General features: G+C 34.0%; 2 protein-coding genes and 1 long non-coding RNA gene across 3 annotated transcripts; 1 reads left to right on the plus strand and 2 right to left on the minus strand.

The window, feature by feature from the left end:
* Positions 1 to 1,037: 1,037 nt before the first annotated feature.
* LOC116105606 lies at positions 1,038 to 11,154 on the minus strand. The gene is made up of 2 exons (XR_004124097.1): positions 11,057 to 11,154; positions 1,038 to 3,448 (listed from the first exon to the last, which is right to left on the minus strand). It is a non-coding gene; the product is annotated as an uncharacterized LOC116105606 (long non-coding RNA).
* A 2,771-nt stretch (positions 11,155 to 13,925) lies between these two features.
* LOC116105599 (elongation factor G-1, chloroplastic) lies at positions 13,926 to 17,818 on the plus strand. Its single transcript, XM_031392006.1, has 4 exons — positions 13,926 to 14,265; positions 14,989 to 16,403; positions 16,818 to 17,330; positions 17,501 to 17,818. The coding sequence occupies exons 1-4, from the start codon at positions 14,025 to 14,027 to the stop codon at positions 17,666 to 17,668; spliced, it is 2,337 nt and encodes a 778-aa protein (XP_031247866.1). The 5' UTR covers positions 13,926 to 14,024; the 3' UTR covers positions 17,669 to 17,818.
* A 5,243-nt stretch (positions 17,819 to 23,061) lies between these two features.
* On the minus strand, positions 23,062 to 27,015 carry LOC116105593 (hsp70-Hsp90 organizing protein 3-like). Its single transcript, XM_031392000.1, has 7 exons — positions 25,973 to 27,015; positions 24,886 to 25,174; positions 24,310 to 24,395; positions 23,983 to 24,206; positions 23,809 to 23,875; positions 23,657 to 23,716; positions 23,062 to 23,579 (listed from the first exon to the last, which is right to left on the minus strand). The coding sequence occupies exons 1-7, from the start codon at positions 26,855 to 26,857 to the stop codon at positions 23,466 to 23,468; spliced, it is 1,725 nt and encodes a 574-aa protein (XP_031247860.1). The 5' UTR covers positions 26,858 to 27,015; the 3' UTR covers positions 23,062 to 23,465.
* Positions 27,016 to 27,421: the final 406 nt, after the last annotated feature.

Here is a 27,421-nt window from a genome sequence, read left to right on the forward strand (position 1 = left end):
GCTCTCTTGTCCGTCATTGCAGGTTGAGAAGCAAAACGTGCAATTTTCTTCCTTGGTTCAAAGCTAATGGCATTATGACAAAGAATGCATTAAAATAAGTAACAAAGTATTTAGGATATTAATTAATGTTGGGTATAATTGACATGGATGTATTGTAGCTATGCATATCTTCATCCATCAAACAAATCAATATATTCTAGACATCAATTATTTCTCGATTTGAAGTGTCATCACATATTCTTTTGACTAGAAATCGATTTTTTTTCTTGGCTTACATAGTGACCCAACTGACAAGAACAATGAGGAAAGTGCATATGTTAACCAAAAAAAATTGCAGGTTTCTTTATGACAATGGAAGCCAAAGGGTCCTACAATTATAAGGTGAGTAGTTAAAATCCTGTGGAGCAAACTGCAGCTCAGCCCTACTTCCCTCTATAGGAATTCTAACATGAATTTCACTCAATTCTAATGAGTAATCCTAAGATCTCCATATTGTTATAGAATACTAAATTTTAAAGAATACAGATTAGAAAACCTGATTTTGCCATGGCTTCTAAATTTCTTTAATTCCCTACAAGTAGTAACCGGTCTTCCTTTCAAAAAACTCTCCAAAATAACGACTTCCAAATAAGGTTCAATGTACAATCACATTTTGAAAAAAGGACCTCGTCAATTTATATCAATTTATTGGGTCCTCCCATTAAAAGTCCAATAAACTATAAAGTCCATTACATACTCAAGCCTACACTTGTTAACCCAGATTATATAAAATAAAATGCATTGAGCAAATTCTAGAATGATCATATAAACCCATTAAGATATCTCATTGGATTATGCAATTACCCAATTTTATCAAACCAAAACAGAATTAATGTTAACCCATAATTAGGAATTTTTAAACATTCTCCTACTTGTACAACATTAGTTATTTTACCTTATTTGATAAAAAGAAAACAGTTTTAACTCTCGGGTAAACAAGCTTTTTAACTTAAACCTGGCCATTGTTTGAAGAAAACAAAATAGTCCATAGATAACACTTTGACCAACAATCCAGTCAATATGATTATCAATAATCAATAATGAACCAAGACAATCTTTACATCTTTAATTGACATAAAATCAATTCATGATTACAATTACTAATAATCAAATCACATGGAACAGTAATCTAGGAGTGTGGCAAGAAATAGCACCCAACAAGATGATCATAAACATGTGCTATTTCCTGTCAGTCCTCTTGATGATTCATCTTTAACCTTTATGCTTTAAGAAAAAAACAAGAGAAATCTCACAGCTTCCAACGCAGCCCGTAAGTTTCAACCAATAAACCTTAAGATATCCAACCATGAAACATATCTATTCAAATACCATTCTCAAGAGAAACTTTATTCTTGAGACACAATGTTGTATTTCACTAACCATATGATATACAGTTTATTACAAATTCAAATAATATTATGTAATAGACTGAAAAAAACTCCCACTAACCAAGTGCATCAAAAACTCAAATTATATGTTATCACATGTATATAGTAATTAACAAGTTTAACATCTTGGTTAATGAATCAGCCATAGCAACTACTGTAGCATGTACTTAACCATAATTAAAAATCTTGACCGTATCTCTGAGAACATAGTATATACAGCAGTTCAAGAATTTATCCGAAACAACCCTAGAAGCCATTATAAAACATATAAAAAAACTTGTTAAAAATTGAGACATTTGGTATGACCAGCTCACAATATCTAATTACCTCTCAAGAGATTAGATTTACCACATGTAAGCATAAAACATATAGTCTTTAATAACTATCTCATAAGTTTCTTTATTATCATTCAATGATCTATATCTAGATTATAGAAAATCTATCCAATACAGTCACCCAAAAGAAAATTAAAATTTCCTCCCACTGACCTTATAATATATATTGAGTATAAAATATGAAGTTTAAGGTAAAATACTAATGGTATAAAAATCTTTATAAAAAAGACATTAGAATACATAAGAGAAATGGCATTTCTATGAAATATATATACCTTTATCTGAAGCTCATAGCTAGTAACCTAGCCTTAAAAGCAGTTTAATATGCTTTTTCATCTCTTTTAGCTTTAAACACTCATCTATAACCAATTAGTACAATTTTATTAAGAAAAAAGTTAAAAAACTATCACAAACATTTACATTTCATAGAATCCATGCCATCAATATTTTACCATACCTTTACTAGTGCGACTTTGTCTCTCAGTCATCTCATTCTATCAGGTGTGCAAGGCATACGAAGTATCAGGCGTACAAGGCATACGAAGTATTTTGCAAACAACTATTATAAATAATAATTTCATGTTCGTCATAATACTTATCACCTCAAAATTTCTTTATAGATTTTAAAACCTTCAATTAAAGCTTATTTTTTTTTTTTTTTTTTTTTAACACTTTAAAACTTTTCAAGACTCGTATATGAACATGCTACAAAGAAAAATCAATTTAGTAAATACTTTCCCCTTAAATGAGGTAAAAATTGTCAAGAATATGGTAATGTTTTTGTAGATAAATTAAACTTTTATGTGCGGAAAATTTTCTATCTTGTCAATTTTCCCTTCATTAAAAAATGTTTCGAAATTACTAAAACAAGCGTGAAGAAAAACTTCATCTTTTTATTCAAATCTTAGAAAAATGACCAAGGAATAGATATTCAACTATATGTAGCGCATATAGGAAGGAAATTAAAAATAAATAAATAAATAAATAATTTAAGCACTACAAGAATAACTTTCTTGTAACCTTCCTTTAAACAAAAAATGTACAGCTTTATTGAATAATTTCAATTTCAACACATTACTCTTATTCTCATTACAAGCAGATTGAGTCTTTAAGAAACTAAATAAGACAAGGCTAATAAGGAAATTCGCACTTTCATGTTTAACAAATTCTCTCGCCTTTGAAGCCATATATAAAAATCAATCTATTGACTCTCATTTGTCAATTTAAGTGTTAAAGGTAATATTTAACTATCAACTGTATGTGGAGAGTCGTATGGTAAGATGAACAAGAAATAATTCAAAAGGAATATCAATTCTTAATTTCCATCTCATACAAACATCCAGATCAGAGAATCAATGTTCATGATTAATATTATAGTTTAAAATATAAACAAAACCATATATATATAAACAACATAACAATATATAAATATTTTATTTATCATATCTCCATGGGCATAAATAAAACAAGAATAAGTCATAAATATCACCATCACATTATTCTCACGAGATCTCAAGTTGTAATATTGCAAACTTACCTTTAGGTGAGGAATGCAACAACAACTAAATCTCATAATAAACCAATCAACAATAACATCCAACTTTCAGATAACTAGTCTCTTTTGGGGTGAAAAATTACCTTGGCGGTATGCTACTATTGATTTATCCACGATCTTTGGGTAGATTACTATATACGAAACCAAAATTCCCAAATAAATGTCAGAGAAATCTATGAGTACTAATAAATGAACTACTTTGGCAATTACCATTTATCTCACCCATAAATCCTTCAAACATGAAATTCAAGTACTTAACAACATGCCCATAAATTCGCTTTAATCATAATTCCCACACATTTATAAAACCATTCATGTATGATAATAATAATAAATAAACTATAAATCAAGGAATTATTGAAACATAAAATTTTCTTATCAATAACATGATTTGTTATACATTCCCAGGGCAAATTCAATATCATGTTTCCATCTCTTAAAATTGCTCTCATTCATGACCTTAATCATGACATTCTTATTGGTCACAGTAATGGAGACTATAAAAAAAAAAAATAATGCAACAATTCATTATTACATGCAATAAATAATTAAATTAGCTTTAAAACCCATGGGTCCAAACAGGTGTGAGTCCCATGGTACAGGCCCAAAACTATGCACTGTTCACTCCAATTTTCAATTATGACATTTACACCTCAAAATTCCTACAGTTTTTAATTTTTACAGTCACACCCCCACAATTTCTGCAGTTTTAATTAACTATGCATAATTTGAAAACACGTTATATTTTGCTCAATCGGTGTGCAGATTGAGAACACCTCAACATGAATTTATTCTTGCATCAAATGTATGTGCATATTTTTAATTCATCTCCTCCTTCCTGAACATGAATATTAAAAAACTTCATAATTAATTTGCTCTTGCGTAAGCACTTGTGAGGATTTTCACCCTCCAGAAGGCAACTACAAGCAAAACCGGTTTGGCCCAAAACAGCACAAGAGTAGTCAGATTATTACTTGCATGGGTGCATTAACTTGTGGCACTTCCAAAATATAATACTAGAATTTGATAGGTGGCTATTTAACTGAATTTTTTGCAACGGCATCAATTTAAAATTTCCAACCAAATAAGAGTTTATCACAGCCCGCTAGAAGACCTCAATAGAAATACAAAACAAAAAAAATCAAATGTAGCATAAGTGATTGCATATCAACTAGAATCCTACCATCAGTATTTCATAATTTCAGCCAAACAATGAGATTCCAACAAAGTTGTAGTATGTGTCCATGAAAGATCCAATAGTAAAACATCAACTATAATACATTGAAGTGCAAATTGCAGAACAAATATAAGCCAAATATTTCTACGGACGGAAGTTATCCAGGAGTTCATTAGCACGGGACAGCTCCAAAAATACAGCTCCAAATTGCAGAACAAATATAAGCCAAATATGGTGCAGAACATGCAGTCAAAAGCTTATATATTCATAGACTGAAATGACTAGCTAGTTAATTAAAACAAAATCAAATTAACCAATTTCCTTCTTGAAAAATGGTCTTGTTACATGCAGCTTTGATAGCACAAAAGTTTTTACTGTNAGAATAACCAAGAAAGACACATTTTAATGACTTGGGATCTAATTTAGTGACTGATGGTTGAACATCCTGAATAAAGCAAGTGCTACCAAATACCCTAGGTTCAAGAGGAAATAATGCTTTGTTAGGAAAAAGAATATTGTACGAGGTCTCACCATGAAGGACAGAAGACGGCATGCAGTTAATCAAAAAACAGGCTGTGGAAACGGCATCAGCCCAGAATGGTTTAAGAACATTCCTTTGGAATAATAAGGCTCTGGCAGTTTCAAAAAGATGTCTGTTTTTCCATTCTGCTATTCCGTTTTGAGATGGAGTATCAACACATGAAGTTTGATAAAGAATGCCATTCTGGGTCATGTAATTTTGAAAAGAAACTAACAGATATTCTTTTGCATTATCTTTGCGCAATGTATGAACAGAAACATTGAATTGAGTTTTAATCTCAGTACAAAAAGCATAGAAATAAGAAAACAAATCAGAACGATTTTTCATTAAGAATAACCAAGTCATACGAGAGTAATCGTCCACAAATGTAACAAAATATCTAAAAACAGTTTTAGACAGAATTGGACAGGGACCCCAAACATCAGAGTGAACTAACTCAAAGGGAGAATTAGCTCTTTTATTGACTCTAGGACTAAAACTGACACGATGATGTTTAGCAAACTGACATGACTCACACTCTAATGCAGACACTTTATTAAACTGAGGACACAATCTCTTTAGTAAAGGAAGAGATGGATGGCCCAAACAACAATGTGCTTGAAACGGGGATGTAACACTAGAACAAGCGACAGGTGTAGATTTTGGTCTGTCGAGAATGTATAAACCTCCATATTCATGTCTTTTACCAATAATCTTCTTCGTCGTAAGATCCTGAAACAAGCAATAATCGGGAAAGAATAAAACACAACAGTTAAGAGCACGAGTAAGTTGGCTAACAGAAATCAAATTGAAAGAAAAATCTGGTAAATGTAAGACATTTGACAAAGGAAGCAGTGGAGTAAGGGTAACTGTGCCAGACCCAAGAACGTAGGATGGTGACCCATATGCTAAAGTCACATTCGAAAGGGTTTTTGATTGATAAGTAGCAAAGAGACTGGGATTACCTGACATATGATCTGTTGCACCAGAGTCAATGACAAATTTGGAGGATGAGGAAAGGAGACATGTATTTGGCTAACTTGAGTTAACCATAACCATGATAGGAGTAGGTGAAGCCTTTAATGATTCTTGGTACAATGAAAACTTAGCAAATTCATCTGTAGAGATAAGAACTGACTGATCCAAAGTATCATTGGTGGATGCAACATGGGTAGAAGGATTTCTTCTATTTCTGTTCTGAAGCTTTCTATAATCACGCTTCATGTGTCTTGGCTTATGGCAATAGTGACACACAATTCCTCCCATATTATTATTTGACCCTCCTCCTTTGTTGCTACTTCCAAATTGCGATCGCCCAGAATCATAGTCATTCTTTTGACTAACGAGAGCATTACTAAACTGAACCGGTGGGGTATCTTCTGTGCGAAGTACCCTACTAAAGACATCCTGCAATGAAGAGATCTCTGGACTGGCTAGAACCTGAGACTTAGCAGTCTCAAATTCAGAAGGAAGACCTGCAAGAAAACTCATGACTGCCATTTGCTCCCGTTGTTTTTGTTGAACTTTAACATCAACACTAAAGGGTAACAACATGTTCAACACTTTATAAGTCTTCTTAAACTCCATAAAATAAGCTGTAAGAGACTTATCTTGTTTCTCTGCACGGTAGAATGCCTTACACACTTCATAAATATGAAAAACATTCCCTTTTCCAGAATACAGAAACTCCAAACAATTCATCAGTTCTTTAATAAACTCACAATGATTAATTAGGCCAAGTACCTCACCGTCAATAGAGTTCTGTATTTGTAGAATCAACCGAGCATCATCCCGGAGCCATGTCTTTTTCGAATCATCCCCATGTGGATCATCAGTCATATGATCATCTTTATCAATACTCCGCAAATACAGTATGATAGTTTTACACCAATCATGGTAATTAGTTATACCAAAGAGCTTATGTTCTATAATTTTTGACATCGTCGATATCATTTCCATCACTAGCTTTGTATCAGACATGTCTTAAACAGATGATAATCCCAATGTACACCAACAAACGGTTAAAACAAAGCAAACTAACTAAATTTCAATGACACACCAAATCAATCAACAGTCACCACCAACCAAAGGCCACAGCAAGCAAAAAACCAATAACCAAACGAAAACAAAGTGTCGAAAGATCACAACTAAGTCCTCATAAATATCCAAACAAAGAACAACAGTGAACCAGTAAGAGATTACCCAATCCAGCACGAAAATGTGTTGTACAAGTACCGGCGAAGCAGACGAAGAGAATCGGAGGAGAAGTCAGCTGTGCACGCGCTCTCACGCGCCGGCACGTGTTACTGTTCACCAGAGTTTCGGGTGGCACGTGGAGCTCACGCGCAGTGATTTTGATGGCCGGAACTCAGGGTTTTGCCAATCGGCGGCTTCTAAATCTCCCTTGGGTGGCGGTGTTGAACAAATCTCAACCTAAACAGGTTTTCCCAATTTGAAACCCAAACCCTAATTTCCCAATTTCGAGACCCAAACCCTAATTATCTTTTAAGGCTCTGATACCATGTAAATAAACGTAATGAATATTCACTATTCTCATTCATAACTTAAAAGGATAGATATTTATATACACTTGTAGTGTTCTAAACTAGGTAGGTGATCAATCTAAATTAGGATAGAAGTGATCCATATAATCAATGATTTTAATGTGATCCCTATAATCTAGGAAGTCATATACATCTGTAACACAAATCTTAGAAAAATGACCAAGGAATAGATATTCAACTATATGTAGTGCATATAGGAAGGAAATTAAAAATAAATAAATAAATAGTTTAAGCACTACAAGAATAACTTTCTTGTAACCTTCCTTTAAACAAAAAATGTACAGCTTTATTGAATAATTTCAACTTCAACATATTACTCTTATTCTCATTACAAGCAGATTGAGTCTTTAAGAAACTAAATAAGACAAGGCTAATAAGGAAATTCGCACTTTCATGTTTAACAAATTCTCTTGCCTTTGAAGCCATACATAAAAATCAATCTATTGACTCTCATTTGTCAATTTAAGTGTTAAAGGTAATATTTAACTATCAACTATATGTGGAGAGTCGTATGGTAAGATGAACAAGAAATAATTCAAAAAGAATATCAATTCTTAATTTCCATCTCATACAAACATCCAAATCAGAGAATCAATGTTCATGATTAATATTACAGTGTAAAATATAAACAAAACCATATATATATAAACAACATCACAATATATAAATATTTTATTTATCATATCCCCATGGGCATAAATAAAACAAGAATAAGTCATAAATATCACCATCACATTATTCTCACGAGATCTCAAGTTGTAATATTGCAAACTTACATTTAGGTGAGGAATGCAACAAACAACTAAATCTCATAATAAACCAATCAACAATAACATCCAACTTTCAGATAATTAGTCTCTTTTGGGGTGAAAAATTACCTTGGTGGTATGCTACTATTGATTTATCCACAATCTTTGGGTAGATTACTATATACGAAACCAAAATTCCTAAATAAATGTCAAAGAAATTTATGAGTACTAATAAATGAACTACTTTGGCAATTACCATTTATCTCACCCATAAATCCTTCAAACATGAAATTCATGTACTTAACAACATGCCCATAAATTCGCTTTAATCATATTCCCACACATTTATAAAACTATTCATGTATTATAATAATAATAATAATAATAAATAAACTATAAATCAAGGAATTATTGAAACATAAAATTTTCTTATCAATGACATGATTTGTTATACATTCCCAGGGCAAATTCAATATCATGTTTCCATCTCTTAAAATTGCTCTCATTCATGACCTTAATCATGACATTCTTAGGGTCCGTTTGGTTCATTATTCTGATAGTTTTTAAAATAATATTTTAAAAAAAGTTAAATTGGACAGGTATTACGATGTAGGATTTAAAAATTAATAAAAATATCCCTTACGTTTTTTTATTTACTAAACACCCCTATAATAAAATATTAAAAGTTAACAAAAACACCTACAATCCATCCATTAAATACGGACAACCAGCCACCACTGTTGAAGGGTGACTAGAGTGTTTTTGCAATTTCTAAAAAAAATATTTGGGAATGCTTAATTAAATTAACAAATTTAGGGAGTTTAAAAAAATTAAAAAATATAAAATAATATTTTGAGAATAATAACATTTTACTGTTTAACTTTATTGAGAATACTAATAATAGTATTCCCAATAGCGTAACAAACGAAGCCTTATTAGTCACAATAATGGAGACTATAAAAAAAATAATGCAACAATTCATTATTACATGCAATAAATAATTAAATTAGCTTTAAAACCCGTGGGTCCAAACAGGTGTGAGTCCCATGGTACAGGCCCAAAACTGTGCACTGTTCACTCCAATTTTCAATTATGACATTTAAACCTCAAAATTCCTGCAGTTTTTAATTTTTACAGTCACACTCCCACAATTTCTGCAGTGTTAATTAACTATGCATAATTTGAAAACACGTTATATTTTGCTCAATCGGTGTGCAGATTGAGAACACCTCAACATGAATTTACTCTTGCATCAAATGTATGTGCATATTTTTAATCCATCTCCTCCTTCCTGAACATGAATATTAAAACACTTAATAATTAATTTGCTCTTGCGTAAGCACTTGTGAGGATTTTCACTCTCCAGAAAGCAACTACAAGCAAAACCGGTTTGGCCCAAAACAGCACAAGGGTAGTCAGATTATTACTTGCATGGGTGAATTAACTTGTGGCACTTCCAAAATATAATACTAGAATTTGATAGGTGGCTATTTAACTGAATTTTTTGCAACGGCATCAATTTAGAATTTCCAACCAAATAAGAGTTTATCACAGCCCACTAGAAGACCTCAATAGAAATACAAAACAAAAAAAATCAAATGTAGCATAAGTGATTGCATATCAACTAGAATCCTACCATCAGTATTTCATAATTTCAGCCAAACAATGAGATTCCAACAAAGTTGTAGCACGTGTCCATGAAAGATCCAATAGTAAAACATCAACTATAATACATTGAAGTGCAAATTGCAGAACAAATATAAGCCAAATATTTCTACGGACGGAAGTTATCCAGGAGTTCATTAGCACGGTACAGCTCCAAAAATACAGCTCCAAATTGCAGAACAAATATAAGCCAAATATGGTGCAGAACATGCAGTCAAAAGCTTATATATTCATAGACTGAAATGACTAGCTAGTTAATTAAAACAAAATCAAATTAACCAATTTCCTTCTTGAAAAATGGTCTTGTTACATGCAGCTTTGATAGCACAAAAGTTTTTACTGTCACAAAGTTTTACTGTCAAAGGAAGAATAATCAAATTCAAAAACGTGATTTTTTTTTTTTTTTTTTGGTAGCTTTTGAGATTTAATTAATATGATATTTGTCCACTTCAATCCATTTAACTTTAGTTCTAAACAAAAGGCATTCAACCCTGATATGATTAGATGTTCTCATCTTTTTTGAAATGTTTCTTTCATTAATAAACTAATAAGAGAATAACACAGGATATAAATATTACAAGTTCATATTAATTTTAGCTTAAAATTTTAATACAATCTATTCAATCTCTCCATCAACAAAGGTAACAAAGAAGCAAATTAAAAGCATGCTTGTAATCAAATATATTATACAAACAGTAAACATCAATCTAGTGTTTCCTCACCCAAATACAGTTGAGCTGCTCATCGCTTCTAACAGCTAGACAATATTACAAACAGGTTATAGGCATAGGAATTGTTACCATCAGGAACATAAGGAAAATGTGAAAGTGTCTGAAATGTTTGTCTATTTTTTAAGATTTGTCTGTTTGGTCAGACGTCAATTTTCACAGTGGGCACATATGATCGATATGTGCAGAATATGATATATATATGGCCATAACTCATGCTTGAATGATTGTTCAACTTCAAGATCAAAACGAATCAGAGTTCAATTTTGTCCCCAAAACAAATACGAGAAAAGCAATTGGACGACAAATGAAAAACACACACATCAAGAGTCTTACTTATCTAAGCAGGCGGCGGCCGGCGGAGAATGAGGAACTTTTTTACAAGAAGGGTCGAAGACGAAGAGAGGACAGATGCAGAATTGCAGATGGAGAGAGAGAGAGAGAGATGCTAGGAAGGGCAGCAGCAGGTGGAGAGAGAGAGGTTGCTTTTGGTAATTTTTTTCTTTTTTCTTGAGTTCTACGGGTCGGTCGGGTACAAGTAAATTAAAAAAAGGGTCTAAAATGATGGACCGTAACCTATATTATTTGGATGGATACATATCCATGCGCGCGAGTATGAACCCGTTTTGTCAGTCTACTCCACCATAATTAATTAGTTTGAAAAGTCTTTTGCAGGAAAAATCAATGCTTGCTTTGTGGTAACAAGCGACATTTTAAGAGAATTTAATTTAAGTAAAGTTTAATTTGGTTGTTGCTTTTGCATGCATCACTTTTATTTTTTCACCTTTTTCCCCACCCTCGTTCCGCCCGCAAAACACACCCCCTACCCCATGGCTCGGGCAGTAGCCTCCCATCCCCAATAGCCAACCTTTACAGTCCCACCCACACAATATATCACTACCATAGAACACAACAAACAAGCAGAAAAGCCATTTGCAAACCATTTTAACAAGTAAATCAATCACAAATTACAATCAACAAATCTCAAAACCAAATAAAAAGATAATTCCTTGTCTCCGCACCAAATTAACACAAGAAGCATGAACAGCCCTAACTAAAACCAACAACAAATCTAGGATTTTTTTCCTTTTAATGAAATTTGACAGAAAAAGTGAAAATAATTGGAAAGAAGCGAGAGAAAGAGTAGTGAGTATTTTTCTTTTTCTTTTCAAGTTCTATTTTTTAAGGTTTCATTTAGCTTCTTTTTCTTTCTTATTTTTAATGGGAAGGGTATGAATAGACAAATTTACCCCTTATTAGTTACGGAATCTGTCAGCCCCAATCTGAATAATATTTAAAAGATTGAGAATGGTTTTCTTCTAATACACCCAAATTCACATCTAACCCTCAATTTTTTAAACCTAAGGGGTGGTTGTTGCATTTAACCCAATTTAACATAGTTGAGTGTTGAGGTTTTAAAATCTCCCACGGCACTTAGAGCATCTCCAATAGTGCTGTTTATTTTAAAGAGCATATTTTACATAAATAAAGAATATTTTCATTAATTTCTAAACATAAAGAACAAAATTTGTATTCAAATCTAATGGACTCTGTTGATGCGTGATTTTTACACCAACTAAACGCACGTGTGAAATGCTGAGCCGGCCTAGAAGACACACGTGAATATAAAGGAAAATGAGAGTAAATGCAATGGGAACAGCTTTTAAAGTGGTTCGGATGCTAAGATAGCAAGTCTTACGTCCACTGTTGTTTGTATTAATGATAGAGGTCAGGTCGCATTAGCAGACTGACGTATAAATGACTTACAAATGACAGTGCAAGAGAGAGAGTGCTATATATTCTTGAGAGAGAATAGCCAATCAATAGTAAAAATGAGCGAATCTTTTGAATGGGAGAGGAGCTCTCTATTTATAGTGGGATACATTGGGCTAATGATTACTGAATCTGTGAGTTGGTAGGATTAAGTGTACAAATCATTCTTTATATCACATTGCCCACCTTCTAGAGTGATTTACGCGATTTGGAGCAGGGATTAGACACGTGAAATCACCACAGCTTCTGGTTGGTCTGGCGCGCACCTACTATTCTGATAGAAGTAGGCTGCCCCTTTCCTCACGTGACTCGGCTGTAGGTGTACCCATGCTCTGACTTTTACACGCTGACTAGACCTTACGTCAGCCCTATATTTTTCAGGCATAATACACTCTTTAAATTAAACTTAATAAAAATGAGAGAGAATTAATAATAAAATGCGTAGAAACTTATAATTTATTAAATAAAATTGGAATAAATAGTGAAATTTGACTCTCTAGATGTAGAGAGTCAAATTCATTTTTTCATTTATATTTAAAGAAAAAAAAGTCCATTGAACTCTTGTTTTTATGGATAAATTATTTATAATAAAAAATTTAGGTCATATAAAGAGTCCTTTGAAGATGTTCTTATAACTCCAATGACGCCCATCATTAAGATTGAACAACCAAGCCCAAATTGTGAACAATTAATAAATGAGCCTTCTCCTTGTTAAGCCTATGGATGGAGACGGCCCAAATAAATTTCTTCCGGACTTGAAGTTGAGAATTGAGATGGGGTCTCAGTCTCATTTTCAGTTTCACTATCAAAAGTTCTAAACCCAATCCCACCAGTCTCTCAACTATATGCGGTTGTATTAATTCTGAGCTATGTGGCAACCTTTCCTCCTCCATTTCCAATTTGTGGCTCAATTGCTTTTATTTAATTCAAATAATTATTTTATTTTTTCCATGAATTGTTCTCTGTCTATATTTTAACTAATACTTTCTCATAAAATAAATAATAATATCATAAAGGAGTTTTAAAAATAAATAGTTTTCTAATATTTCCAAATTTTTATATCTAGTATGACTCCTATTTTATTTCTGAATGAAAATTTTCCAATTCCAAATTAGAAGAAAACACCATAGTTTTTGAAATTTAGAATTCTTGGAAATTATTGATGGAAGATTACGAAAAAGTATATAAGAAATACTAAAATTAAGTTATTTGGTTCCTCTTGATAATATATAAAATTAATTATAGAAATAATATCAAATCTGGATTATGTATTTCTAATGATAAACACATTAATTCATTATAAAACTAAAATGTTGAGTTATTGTTAATTGATTAACTTAAAACTATGGGATTGAGAAAACCCTGTTTAAAAAGAAAGATAAAGACATGGAAATGTTTGGACTTCTTATTTTGGTAGCCCACAAAAAAGCCAGAAGTTCACAACTTATAACCACCACTTCTTCTCTTTATCCAAGCGAGTGTAGGAAGGACGGACAACAACACTCTGAACTGAAAAAGAAAAAAAAAAAAAATGGCTGCCGAGAGTGTAAAAGCTTCTTGTTCTTCTTCAATATCCCATCTCAATATCAATGCTTCTCAAAGGAGGCATGCCCCTCTCTCTTCTCCAACTCGCTTTCTGGATCTCCCTTTACGACCTTCTCATTTCTTGGGAAGCTTACGTGTCTTCACTTCCACTTCTTCTTCTTCCAAGCTCTCCAATTCACGCCAAACTAACAGAAGAAACTACTCTGTTTTTGCTATGGCAGCTGAGGGTATATATATCCTTATTTTTCCTTTACTCTTGTTTCATTAATTTCTTTTATAAACTGAATTTCCATTTTTTTTTATTGATTTTGATGTAGCCTTGATCTAGATTGTTGAAATTTAAATTTTTTTTAACTGGCCTTTCTTATGTAAAATTTCGTTATTTTATTTGATTGTCTTAGTTTTTTTCTTTTTTTATTCAGCATAAATTGTAATTGCATTGCGTACGATGCAATTATGTGATTTCTCCTGAAATTAATAATGTTGTTTTGTGTTTATTTTAGAGAAGTATTAAATAAGAAATAGACAGTTTTATTTTATTAAAATTATGGATAAATTATGGCTTCCTTGCTTTTAGTTCTCTCCATTTCTCATATTTCTCTTAAAATTTATTCATGAAATTGTGTCAAATGAAACTTGAGTGTAAACCATACATGTTTCTTTTCAATTGGGTTTCAAAAGCCACTTAATATATGTAGAATAAGTAGTAGGCATTCTTGTTTGGAGAACCCTGGAATCTTATTATTGATCATATATGGCCCCCTAATGTTGAAGAATTGACCAGATTTTTTGACGGTATTGAGAATTTAAGCTTCCTATTTTAGCAAATTTGGAATTCTTATATTTTGCAGTATGTGGCAATGTGTATGTATTCCATCGGTACTTGTGTATATTACTGAGTTTTGGCTAACATAGCAGAAGTTAATTTCATTCATCATCTTTTTTTCCAGAGTCAAAGCGTGTGATACCATTGAAAGATTATCGCAACATTGGTATTATGGCTCACATAGATGCAGGGAAAACTACTACAACGGAGCGAGTTCTATTCTACACAGGAAGGAACTATAAGATTGGAGAGGTACATGAGGGAACAGCTACAATGGATTGGATGGAGCAAGAACAGGAAAGAGGGATTACCATCACCTCGGCTGCAACTACTACATTTTGGAACAAACACAGGATTAATATCATTGATACCCCTGGCCATGTTGACTTCACACTTGAAGTGGAGCGAGCTCTCAGGGTTTTGGATGGTGCCATATGTTTGTTTGACAGCGTTGCTGGTGTGGAACCACAATCTGAAACTGTGTGGAGGCAAGCTGACAAGTATGGAGTGCCTAGAATCTGCTTTGTCAATAAGATGGATCGTATGGGAGCAAACTTTTTCAGAACAAGAGACATGATTGTAACAAACTTGGGTGCTAAACCTGTTGTGATCCAAATACCAGTTGGGGCAGAAGACAATTTTAAGGGAGTTATTGATCTTGTGAAGATGAAAGCTATAATATGGTCAGGAGAGGAATTGGGTGCAAAGTTTGTTTATGAGGATATACCGGCTGATCTTCGGGAGTTGGCTCAGGACTACAGATCTCAGATGATAGAAACCATAGTTGAATTAGATGATGAAGCTATGGAGAACTATCTAGAAGGAGTTGAGCCAGATGAAGAAACCATTAAGAAATTAATTCGGAAAGGCACCATTTCTGGCAGTTTTGTGCCAGTCCTATGTGGCTCAGCTTTCAAGAATAAAGGTGTTCAACCTTTACTTGATGCTGTTGTCGATTATCTGCCTTCGCCACTTGACTTGCCAGCAATGAAGGGAACTGATCCTGAGAACCCTGAAGTGACCATTGAAAGGGCAGCCAGTGATGATGAACCATTTTCTGGACTAGCTTTCAAGATTATGAGTGATCCATTTGTGGGATCCCTTACTTTTGTCAGAGTTTATGCAGGGAAGCTTACTGCAGGATCTTATGTGCTGAATGCAAATAAAGGAAAGAAAGAGAGAATTGGTAGACTTCTAGAAATGCATGCCAACAGTAGAGAGGATGTTAAGGTGGCTTTAGCTGGTGATATTGTTGCTCTTGCAGGTCTTAAAGATACCATTACAGGTGAAACACTGTGTGATGCTGATAATCCCATTGTGCTTGAGCGAATGGACTTCCCTGATCCTGTGATTAAGGTTGCAATTGAACCCAAGACTAAAGCCGATATTGATAAAATGGCCAATGGTTTGATCAAGCTTGCTCAAGAAGACCCTTCATTCCACTTCTCACGAGATGAAGAAATAAACCAGACAGTGATTGAAGGAATGGGAGAGTTGCATCTTGAGATTATCGTTGATCGACTAAAGAGGGAGTTTAAGGTATGTATCAGCCATTGTATGCATCTAATTATATTGTATTACTTACGCTCGTTCTATCACGTTGTAGAAATTTCTTATCATATTAGACTCTATTTAAGGATTTTAGCAGACAGATTTACTTGTGCTTTTACAAACATGTAACATGAATGTTGGTGAGTTTTTACTTTTTTTTTTTTTTGAGATTATGCACATTATCTTGGTTGTATTTTTACTATCATGAGAGGAAGAGAACTAGGAAATGCAACTCAATTGTTGAATTCATTGAAACTTTCTTTGTTATGTTGGTAGCCCCTTTCTTTCCAAGCTTTTGTGTCAGAAGTTTGATAACTCTTATATTTCTGAAAGATTGCAAAGAATAATATATATTTTGTTATATGGTTGTTTGTCGTTACTTGTGCTCCTTGGTATAAATAGGTAGAAGCTAATGTTGGTGCACCTCAAGTAAACTATCGTGAAAGCATTTCTAAAGTCTCAGAAGTGAAGTATGTGCACAAGAAACAATCAGGAGGACAAGGACAGTTTGCCGATATAACTGTCAGGTTTGAGCCCCTGGAGGCAGGTAGTGGATATGAGTTCAAGAGTGAAATCAAGGGAGGTGCAGTTCCAAAAGAATATATCCCGGGAGTGATGAAAGGATTAGAGGAATGCATGAGTAACGGTGTGCTTGCAGGCTTCCCTGTAGTCGATGTACGTGCTGTACTCGTAGATGGTTCTTACCATGATGTTGATTCAAGTGTCTTGGCATTTCAACTTGCGGCTAGGGGAGCTTTCAGAGAGGGGATGAGGAAAGCTGGTCCAAAGATGCTGGAACCTATAATGAAAGTTGAAGTTGTCACACCCGAAGAGCACTTGGGTGATGTCATTGGTGATATCAACTCGAGAAGAGGTCAGATCAATAGTTTTGGTGACAAACCAGGAGGTCTGAAGGTATGTCAAATTTGTTGTTCAAACTTTCTGCGATAATCTCTGTTTCTAATAGAAAATTCTGATCTACTATTGGAAAAACAAAATAACAGGGAATAAAAGGGTTGAAGGTATCTCCATTCTTTTCTTTTATTGTGTCTTAATTTACATTACGTTGCATGGGATTATTGCAGGTGGTGGATGCCCTGGTTCCACTGGCAGAGATGTTTCAATATGTAAGTACACTCCGGGGAATGACAAAAGGTCGTGCATCCTACACAATGCAATTAGCCAAATTTGATATTGTACCTCAACACATCCAGAACCAGCTTGCAACAAAAGAACAAGAGGTTGCTGCTTAATTTTATTTTCCAGAGGAAACAGGAATTATTATATTTTTTCATCAACTTGATTAAGTCCAAGGAATCAAGTTTCTTTTTGTACCAATGACATCAACTTTATAAGTCCTAAAAAAAAAAACATTTATTTTTTTAAAGAATGAACACATATCTTAGCTCAAATCTCAAAAATGCGGATGCTGATTGGTAAAATCACCAATAAGGTCGAGCTAGGATCCTCCCAAGTGATATTAACTGCCAGCTGAGCTCAAACGCATCAGCACTGGTGAGACAGCTTCTGCTTCCACGTTCTAAGGCATTCTAGTAAAAGATCTGACGCTACCACGGTTATTCATTCTACAATGTTTGAGCTCTTTTAAATTAATTAATCACCAAACCTTTTTTTTTTTTTTTTTTTTGGGGGGTAATTTCCATCATCAAACCATATTTATACATCAATAATATAATTCCTCCCAAAATTATTCAAAATGTGTTAATTATATGTTGCATTGACATATTAAGCGATGATGTATTGAATTATAAAGTAATGTCCACTTGTTTGATAATTTTCAAGTTGTTTTTATCACCAAATACTAGCATTAATTTTCCAATCGGTAACATTGGCATTTTAACATTCCAATGCCCACTTTGATACTTTTCAAGTTGTTTTGTGAATGAATAATACTATGTCAATAATTTATTTTTATAAATTTTCTCTCACAAACCTAACGTGATAGTTCATAATTGGTCAACTCGTAATTAATTAACGAGACTTATGTAAAATCTATTATAAACTGACTAATCGTAAACTGTCATGTCAATATTATAAGAAAAAGTTTGTAAAAGAGGATTGTTGGTGTAATATTATTTTTTTGTGAACCAAACATTCCAATATCCATTTGTTCAACAGTTTTCAAGTTCACATGAAAAAACATGTAATTATTGTGATAAACCCGTACCCATCAAAATAATATAGGATACAGGTCTCATTTTGAACCCCTTTTTTCTTAACATGTACTCACCCTATCGTTCTTTTTTTCAATGGGCTAGGTATACCCACAATATATCCATAGAAATTAAAAAATAAAATAACCATGGTCGTGTTTGTTTCATTTTTTTCAGTCATATCCTATCCTATTCAATCCCACTCAAAATACATATTTGTTCCAATATTTTCAAAATTTAATCCTATTCCATCCTAAAATTCTATTAGCCAATCTCTTCCACTCTTCTCCTCATTCTCTTCTCACTTTCTCACACCTTACTCCCGCCATCAGCCGTAGCCCGTTGTTGTTCTCCTCTGTTTCCTCCCTTTCCTCTCTTCTCTAAAACAAATCAAACCCTACATCCACCACCACCCTTTCCTCCACCACTACAGCCGCCCTCATTTTACTCTTCTCTTCCTTCCCCTTTCTTCTGTACTATAAAATAAATCCTAGATTTAGTAAAAACTGTAGATGCAGAACCTCCATCAATCGCCCTTTTTCCACCAGCACATCGTGGCGGGGCTAACTATGCTGTCTTCCCAGCGTGCAGCTACTCGCAGTTGTGTCACTAAGAGCCCCACACGCAACGCACTGCAAACGGCAGAGCAATCGTTCAGCGTTACAACACTGCCCACAATAGCTCACCACTACGGCACAACCTGCATATAAGGGAAGAATGCGTGGATCACAAAACAGAGCATGTCTAGCCTAAAATCCTGCCAAATATTCTTTCATTAATTTTTATATTTGTAACTGATATTCAGTTTAAATTTCATTGCTGTACATTGTAACAGTAGCACAGATTTAGCTCCAACGTTTGTATAATTCCTAATTTAGCTTCTCGGCTATTGTGTATATATATCACAATTCTTATCAATGAAAGTGTGGAAAAATTAGTCATTGAAATCACAAGCAGTACCTGTTCTTTTATATTGCAATCGCACACTTCCCTAGAGGTTCATTGGAATGGGTTTTGACCTTGTACATTTACAGAGTTTTCTATAAGAAAAAAAAAGAGGAGAGGAGAGTTTTATGTTTAACCTTGTACAGTTGCAGAGTTGTAATTTGATTTGTTTACAATATTTTATGTTTGTTCTAGAATTTCTTTGGGAAATGTAAGAGATGAGTGTGTATCGAGTTTGTTGTTCCGACTATTGAACTTGTCCAGATTTTTTTTTTTTTTTTTTTTTTTAAAGTCTGTTGTATTGGTTCATATGTACAGTAAATGGGTACCTACGGGTTGGAGTATGTTGTTTTGGTTTATAAGTAAAGCAAAGAATATATTCCCACCCGAGGTTTACTGAAATCTCAATTTGATACCTGATTATATTTATTCCATATTTTTACCTTTAATCTAACATTGTTTACTTTATTTTAACAATTAAAGGGTAAAAGTGTCAAAGTACCCCACATCCTAAATTTCTCTCAACTCACACCCATTGTCGATGTCGGCACCACTCGTCTTCCATGGATCTCGGTCAAGTTTCTCACCCATACTGATTTCTAAGCCCAATTCCTTTGCCTCCTAACTTGAACAACTGATTTCTTGGTCGGATTTGGCCTGTTTTTCTGTGAATTTCTGATCGCGCAATCCACAACTCAGGTTCGATTTGGGTAGTTCCCGTCGACGTTGGCCTTCTTCGACCCCACCATTGACATCCCCACCCTCCATTGACCAAAACCTCCAAGGTTCTTGCTTGTCTTCTCTCACCAATCGTCGACTATCGTTACATTAGGGTTTCAAAATTCTCAATCAAATTCTAACCAATTCCAACAGTCAAAACTCCCTTTGCCACCACTCTTGGCATCATTGGTGCCTCCTTTTCAAAACCCCCATAACCCCACCTCTTGGCAACTCGCCGATTGGCATCCATGATAACACCACCTATCGCCGCGTTTAAGTTGTTTTGGCTTCGATTTGATTGGATTTTGGTTTGATTTGGAGTTTGTTGTATTATGGATTGATTGTGCAAACCCTCCTTGCCATTTTCCCAATCGTCGAACATCACTCACCTGCCCCTTACACATCACCCACCAATTGTTCAACCATTTGCCCCAAACAGTCGCGCGAACACAAACCTATTAACTGGGGCAAAGGAATTGGGCTTAGGGTGGTGATTTCCATCAATTTGGGTGAGAAACCCGGTTGAGATCCACGAAGAACGGACGACACTGACACTGACACTAATAATGGGCATGAGTTGAGAGAAATTTGAGATGTGAAGTACTTTGACGCTTTTACCCTTCAATTGTTAAAATAAGATAAACGGGGTTACATAAAGGGTAAGAATCTGAAATAAATGCAACCGATGATACCAATTAAGATTTTGCTAAACATTTAGGTGGGAACATGTTGCTTGCTCTTGCTCTTGTAAGTTTAGTAAACGGATACGCTAGGCCTGCAAACGAACCGAACACAAACGAACACCCCCGTTCGAAACTTGTTCAATAACCACAATGGGGTGTTCGAAATTGTGTTCGAACTCGAATGAGCACAAAATGGTTGTTCGAGTTCGTTCGATTAACCAAACAAGCAGTTCTTGATTGTTCGATTAATCATTCGATTAACTCTTTCGAATAACTTATAAATATCTATTCGAATAACTCATTCGAATAACTTAGGGTTGTTCGAGTTCTTTCGATTAACCAAATTAGTTGTGACTGAATTGGATTTGGAATTTGGGCCGGGTAAGGGAAAATGTGGAATTGGGTTTGGATTTTTGTTTTAAAATTTGGGCTGGGCCGAGTTAGTTTGTTGGTTATTGGGTTATATATATTATGTATATACAAAATTATTGTCATGCATTTATTAATCATAGATTAAATGTGTTTAATATGTTATTAAATTACCAAAATTATAGGTTATCATATTTATATTATCATTATATCATTATCATAAATATTTTAAATGTCTATATATATATATTTTGCATCAACACCCATAAATTCATAATAGAGTGAATCTATTAATATAAATCAATACGTATGTGTGATTAATTTGTTTTATATAATATATATATATATTATATATATATATATATATATATATATATTATATAATATATAATGTGTAATTTGCATATACAAAATTATTATCATACATATATTAATCATAGATAAATATGTTTAATATGTTTTAAATTATCAAAATTTAAGTTATCAGATACATATTATCATTACTGTTTACATATATATTTTGTATCGCCACCCATAATATATAGTAGTATAAGGGTCTATTTAATATATGATCAAATACATATGTGTGATTAATTTGTGTGTATATATATAATATAATATATTATATAATATATATATATATTATATATATTTATATATATATATTATCATTACTGTCTACATATATATTTTGTATCAACACCCATAAATTCATAGTGGTATGAGAGTCTATTGTAATATATGATAAATACAAATGTGTGATTAATTTAGGTTTAATTAAGCTATTATATTATTAAATTTATCATGCTATATATTATTTGATTGTATAATATATTATGTTAATAAATTTGCCATACTATATTTAATTAAGTTATTATATTATTAAATTTGTGATACTATATATCACTTGATTATACAATATATTATGTTTATTAATTTACCATACTATATTTAATTAAATTATTATGTTATTAAATTTGTTTACCATATTATATTTATTATTTATTAATTAAAATGTTATCTCATAATATTTAATTATTGATTATATTTAAAAAATATATGAAAAAATTATGTTATTAGATTTATTACTTTATATATCACTTGATTATACAATCTATTATATTATTAAATTTGTCATGTATCATAATAATTTATTATTGATTACCATTAAAAAAAAAATCATTCAAACTAAACCAAATATAATATAAAAAGACAAAAAAATGAAAAAATATAAATATATATATAATAATATATACCATGTTTTTCGAACATAAACAAACGAATAATCAAACAAATTGTTCACGAATGAATGAATCAATAGAATACAGTATATTCGCGAACATAATCGAACGAATATCTTATGCTCAAACTCGAATCAAATATATTATTAAACAAACATCAAACTATTCACAAATAATTTGTTATCGATCGAATCAAACATTATCGAACGAACATTAAACTATTCGCAAACAATTTGTTAACAAATCGAACATTATCAAATGAACATCAAACTATTCATAAGGGGCTTGGTTCATTTACAACCCTACAAATACCTACAGGTTCACCCATACCCACATAGGATAGGATAAAGACCCAATTTTTATTATGCGTACCCAACCAGCCCACCCGTTTTGCCAGGTCTACTTCAAATTCAATCAACCAAAAACTTGCATGAATTTTCCAATTGCAAACATTGTTTTCTACTACCTTTGAATTGAAGCTTTAATACTGTAACAAAAACTACAACACAGGAAATTAATACTGCCAACAAAACCCACCAGAAGTAAAATTAGTTTCACTTTCACATTCCCTGCACTATAGACTCGAGACCCAGGCATTCCAGACAGTTATTGTCAGGTTTAAGAAGCTTAATCCCGGTAAATGTTCCATTGAAACTCCTGGTCATTAAGCTGCCAACTTTTAGAGCTGTAATAAATTGAGTAACACATAAACACACACAAAAGAAGAGAAAAAGAAGGGAAACAATGTCTCAATGGATCAACGTTAAATTGTAGATATAAAGAAACTCCCAAAATTTGCCATGCGATACTAGTTCTTTACCAATTAATCCACTCAAATTCACACACCAAAATACAATTTACTCAAGATGAGCAGAAGGGTTTTTTTTTTTTTTCTCATTAGTAAAACTTTTATCAAATTTATTTCATTTGGACAATTCCAGCATTGATCAGCTTCTGAATCTTGTTCATCACCATTGGGTTCTTCATGTGCTCCTGAGCAGCTTTGGGGTTTTCTTGGAAGTCAACCAATACCTATCCACAAACCAAAATCCATTTTAGTGAAATTTTATATCCAGCAACAGAGCAAACAGTTAAAATCCAGTCCTTACCTGTCTCATTACAGGGTCAGAAAGAATGTTTTGAATTTCAGGATCCTGCATTGCCTTGGCCTGCAAAATGGAATAGAATTCAAAATCAGAATCCCCCAAAATGCTGAACATATCAACCCGAACGATAAATACATATTTTCAAAAAAGCTAACCTGTCTCTCCTTCAATTCCTCAGGGCTTAATTCTCCACGGCCAGCCTTACTAATTTGTTGCACACATCTGCACAGAATTTTAGAGCAACAACTAAGATCCCAACCACAGGAATTTTCGGCACAAAACAGTCATTAAAACAACAGACCCACAGAAGCTGTATTCATGTGTGCTACCTTCGCATGCCATCAAGCAGCTCCTGGTTTTCTGGGTCAAGTTTTAGCCCCTCCTGGTATGTTTCCAAAGCTTTGTCATATTCTTTCATGAAAAACTGAGCAGCCCCTTTTCTAGTATACCCTTTAGAAAAGGTTGGATCAAGCTCAATGCACTTCTCCGCATCCTTCAATGCCTCAGGCAGTGCACCTAATTTTGTGTAGCATGCAGCTCTGTTACTGTAAGCCTGAAAACCAAAACTAGCCCTCATCAATCCGTAACTATCCATTTATGCTTAATGAAGAATATAATAAGCACTGCACTATAGATAAGTAGATAAAACTTCATACCTTTGGATCTTTGGGATTCCTCCTCAATGATTCTGTGTAATGTTTCACAGCCTCTGGGTATTTTTGCTGCTTAAAATACTCATTCCCTGGAAACATCATTAACAGCAGACTTGAACAAATTTGATAACAGAATAATGTTCCTAATTTAGGTGGAACATGGAAGTATCTATTATTAAACCAGACTCAAGAAGGGGAGGACGACACAAAAAAGAAAAAAAAAATACACTAAGGGGTCACAGGTAGAATCTCTTTGATAAGGCATAGCTAAAACTTACGGAAAACACATGAATAACAGGATGCGACAAGTAGTGAAATGCCTAGAACATGTATAAAAAACCAAATGCCTTGTAATAGGACACAAAGCAACTTGGAAGATACCCAAAAATAGGACGCTTCAATAACATACATGCGTTCGGATACATAAATGTGTATATGCACATGCACATGGTCTGTCTAAAATGTGAGGGAGCGAGAGAGAAACTCAAAGCTATTGTGCAACAGAACTAGTTACTTAAAGAAAATGTACTATCTAGGTCAAGAAGCACCATTAGCCAAAAGCCAAACAGAAAAAGGTACCTTTTTCACGCTCCTCATCAGCTATCGTTGGATCAAAGATCTCTTGCTGCTCTAGTTCCTTTTTAGCTTTCTCAGCTTCATTAAGTCTCTTCAATGTGTCTGGATTACGATGCTCAGTTAGAGCTTTCTGGAAAGTCTCAATGGCAGGTTCAAAGTCCTTTGAGCATTTTGCCATTTTCACCAGAGCAGTTCCCTTCCTAGTCAAGGCCCTTGCTATCATCTTAAAGTCAGATCTAAGCTCTCTTCCCCTTTCAACAGCCTTATCACAATCTTTGATGCATTCTTCATACTAAAAACGATTGATGTTGGGAATAGGATCAGCATACTAAATTTAAAAAAAATATTTCACCACAAAAATTTTAGATGCTAAATTTAAGCAAAACTTTAGAAGATTGCATACAAAATCTCCACTTCGTTGATAATAGAATCGATTAAAATCTCACAGACCTAAAACTTGAGCGAGAATGGCAAGGCACTAAAAACTTCTACAAGAAAATAGGCAAAACCTCTACTTCATTTAATTCTAAAACACTAGGAACTAAGTCATCTCAATGAGTTAACGCTTTTGAAAGTTGAGCTCTGCACAGAGTCTCGCAAAAGTTAGGATTTAACATTAGATTTCACCATTGTTGGGGCATAGAAACAAGAATCTATTTGATATACAGTGACAATGAAATGTTATCAACTAAGTACTAAGCAAATGTTATACTTTCCATTTGCTAGGACTTAATTTTTCCACAAAAACACACTCAGGAAGCACTATCCATAACAAATAAGAGATTAACTAAATCAGCAGCAAGAACAAGGGCACGTATGTTAGTCACCATAGCAAACAAAGGACTCTTTCTTAGACTAGTAGGACTTAAGGTGACGTAGTCTACCCATCCAAAATTCCTGGAAGAGTTTGCACGCTAATATTACCATTTCTTCTAAGCAGCGTAGAGCGTAACCTTCTTGCAATTACAACAGAACTTCTTCAGTAATTATCATTCTTTACTCCTATTAGAAACTTCTAGCATGTTACTGAAGCAAAATCTTAACTAATCTCTCAAAGAAGGGTCGAAATTAACAAAACGAAAATTGTTACCTGGCCCATCTCGAGATACACTGCGGCACGATTAGTTAAGTAAGAAATATCCTCGTCGTCGAGCTCCAATGCCTTGGTGTAATGTGCAATCGCCTTCTCAAAATCCTTCTTCTTATAAGCAGCGTTTCCTTCTTCCTTCTCCTTCAATGCTTGTGCCTTTCTATCCTTTTTTTCCTTTCCATCCTCTGTCAACTCCATCGGCTCCGGTTCCGGCTCGGGCTTCTTCTCCTCCTTAGCTGGCTCTGATTTCTTGGGCGATTCTTCCTCCGGAATTTCCATGTCATCACCAGTGGGCCCCTTGAACTTCACGTTTAATAAAACTCCTAAAGCTTGCATCACACGCTGGTCCTTCAAGTAGAGGTTTAGATTGTTAGGATTCTTCTGAATCTCTTGCATCATTGTAATAAAATCAGGCTGTTGAAGATAACTTCTCGTGGTCGGATCCGCTGTTAATTTCGCCCACATCTCGGGACCAGCGAAGGCAGAATTGAACGGATTGTCTGTTGGTGGGGCCCTAGATCTGAACGATTTAGCGGCCGCTGCTTCTGCATCCTTTAATCCGGATTTGAGTGCTTCATTGTGAGGATCAATTTCAAGGCCTTTTTTGTAAGCCGAGATAGCGTCGCCGTAGTTATGTGAACCAACGTAAGCCGCGCCGAGTCGGCTGTAGCCTTTAGGCCAGTCCGGTTTGAGCTCGACGGTCTTCTTAGCATCGGCTAAGGCTTCGGCGAAGTTGTTGAGAGAAGCGTAAGCGGCGGATCGATTGGAATAGAGAACGTGGTTGGATGGAGCCAGAGCGATGGCATCGCTAAAGTGACGGACGGCGGCCTCATAGTCTCCGGCCGAGAAGGCGGCGTTGCCTTTGGCTTTGGCTTCTTCTGCCATGTCAGCACGCGTATGTTTATCAAACAAAATAAGAAGAAATAAAAATAATTAGGAGAAATATGTCTGTTGCGTATGATAAATGAGTGTAGGGATGGGGAAGAAGAGGCGTTGTGTTTGGGAATATAAAGAGGAGTTAAAGAGACGAGAGACTTCTAGTGAGAGACCGAGAGGAGGAGTTCTGGAATGTTCGGTTAAGTGAGTCGTTTCATTGAAAAAGGGGGTTGTTTGGTTACGGGTGAGTTAGCGTCTCCAAGTCTTCATAACGACTTTATGACTTGACCCTTCTCTTTCTTACATGTACAATATTTTTGTTACCTATGAATTGCTTGTGCACACATAATATCTATAAAAAAAATTTCATTTCTTTATTTAGAATAATAGAAACTTGCTTGTTATTAAGATAAAATCTATTAATTTATTTTTTTATGAGGCATGATTTTGCAATAATTAGTCCTCTTTAATCAACAAACTTTTTGCCATAAGTTCGTTTTATAAGCCTATAAATTGAGGTTTCCTTCAACATAAAATAAACACAAAGATAGAAATAAGAAATTCTCTCACATG

This window comes from Pistacia vera, unplaced genomic scaffold (genome assembly GCF_008641045.1).
Source record: "Pistacia vera cultivar Batoury unplaced genomic scaffold, PisVer_v2 Contig500, whole genome shotgun sequence".
Lineage (NCBI taxonomy): Eukaryota > Viridiplantae > Streptophyta > Magnoliopsida > Sapindales > Anacardiaceae > Pistacia > Pistacia vera.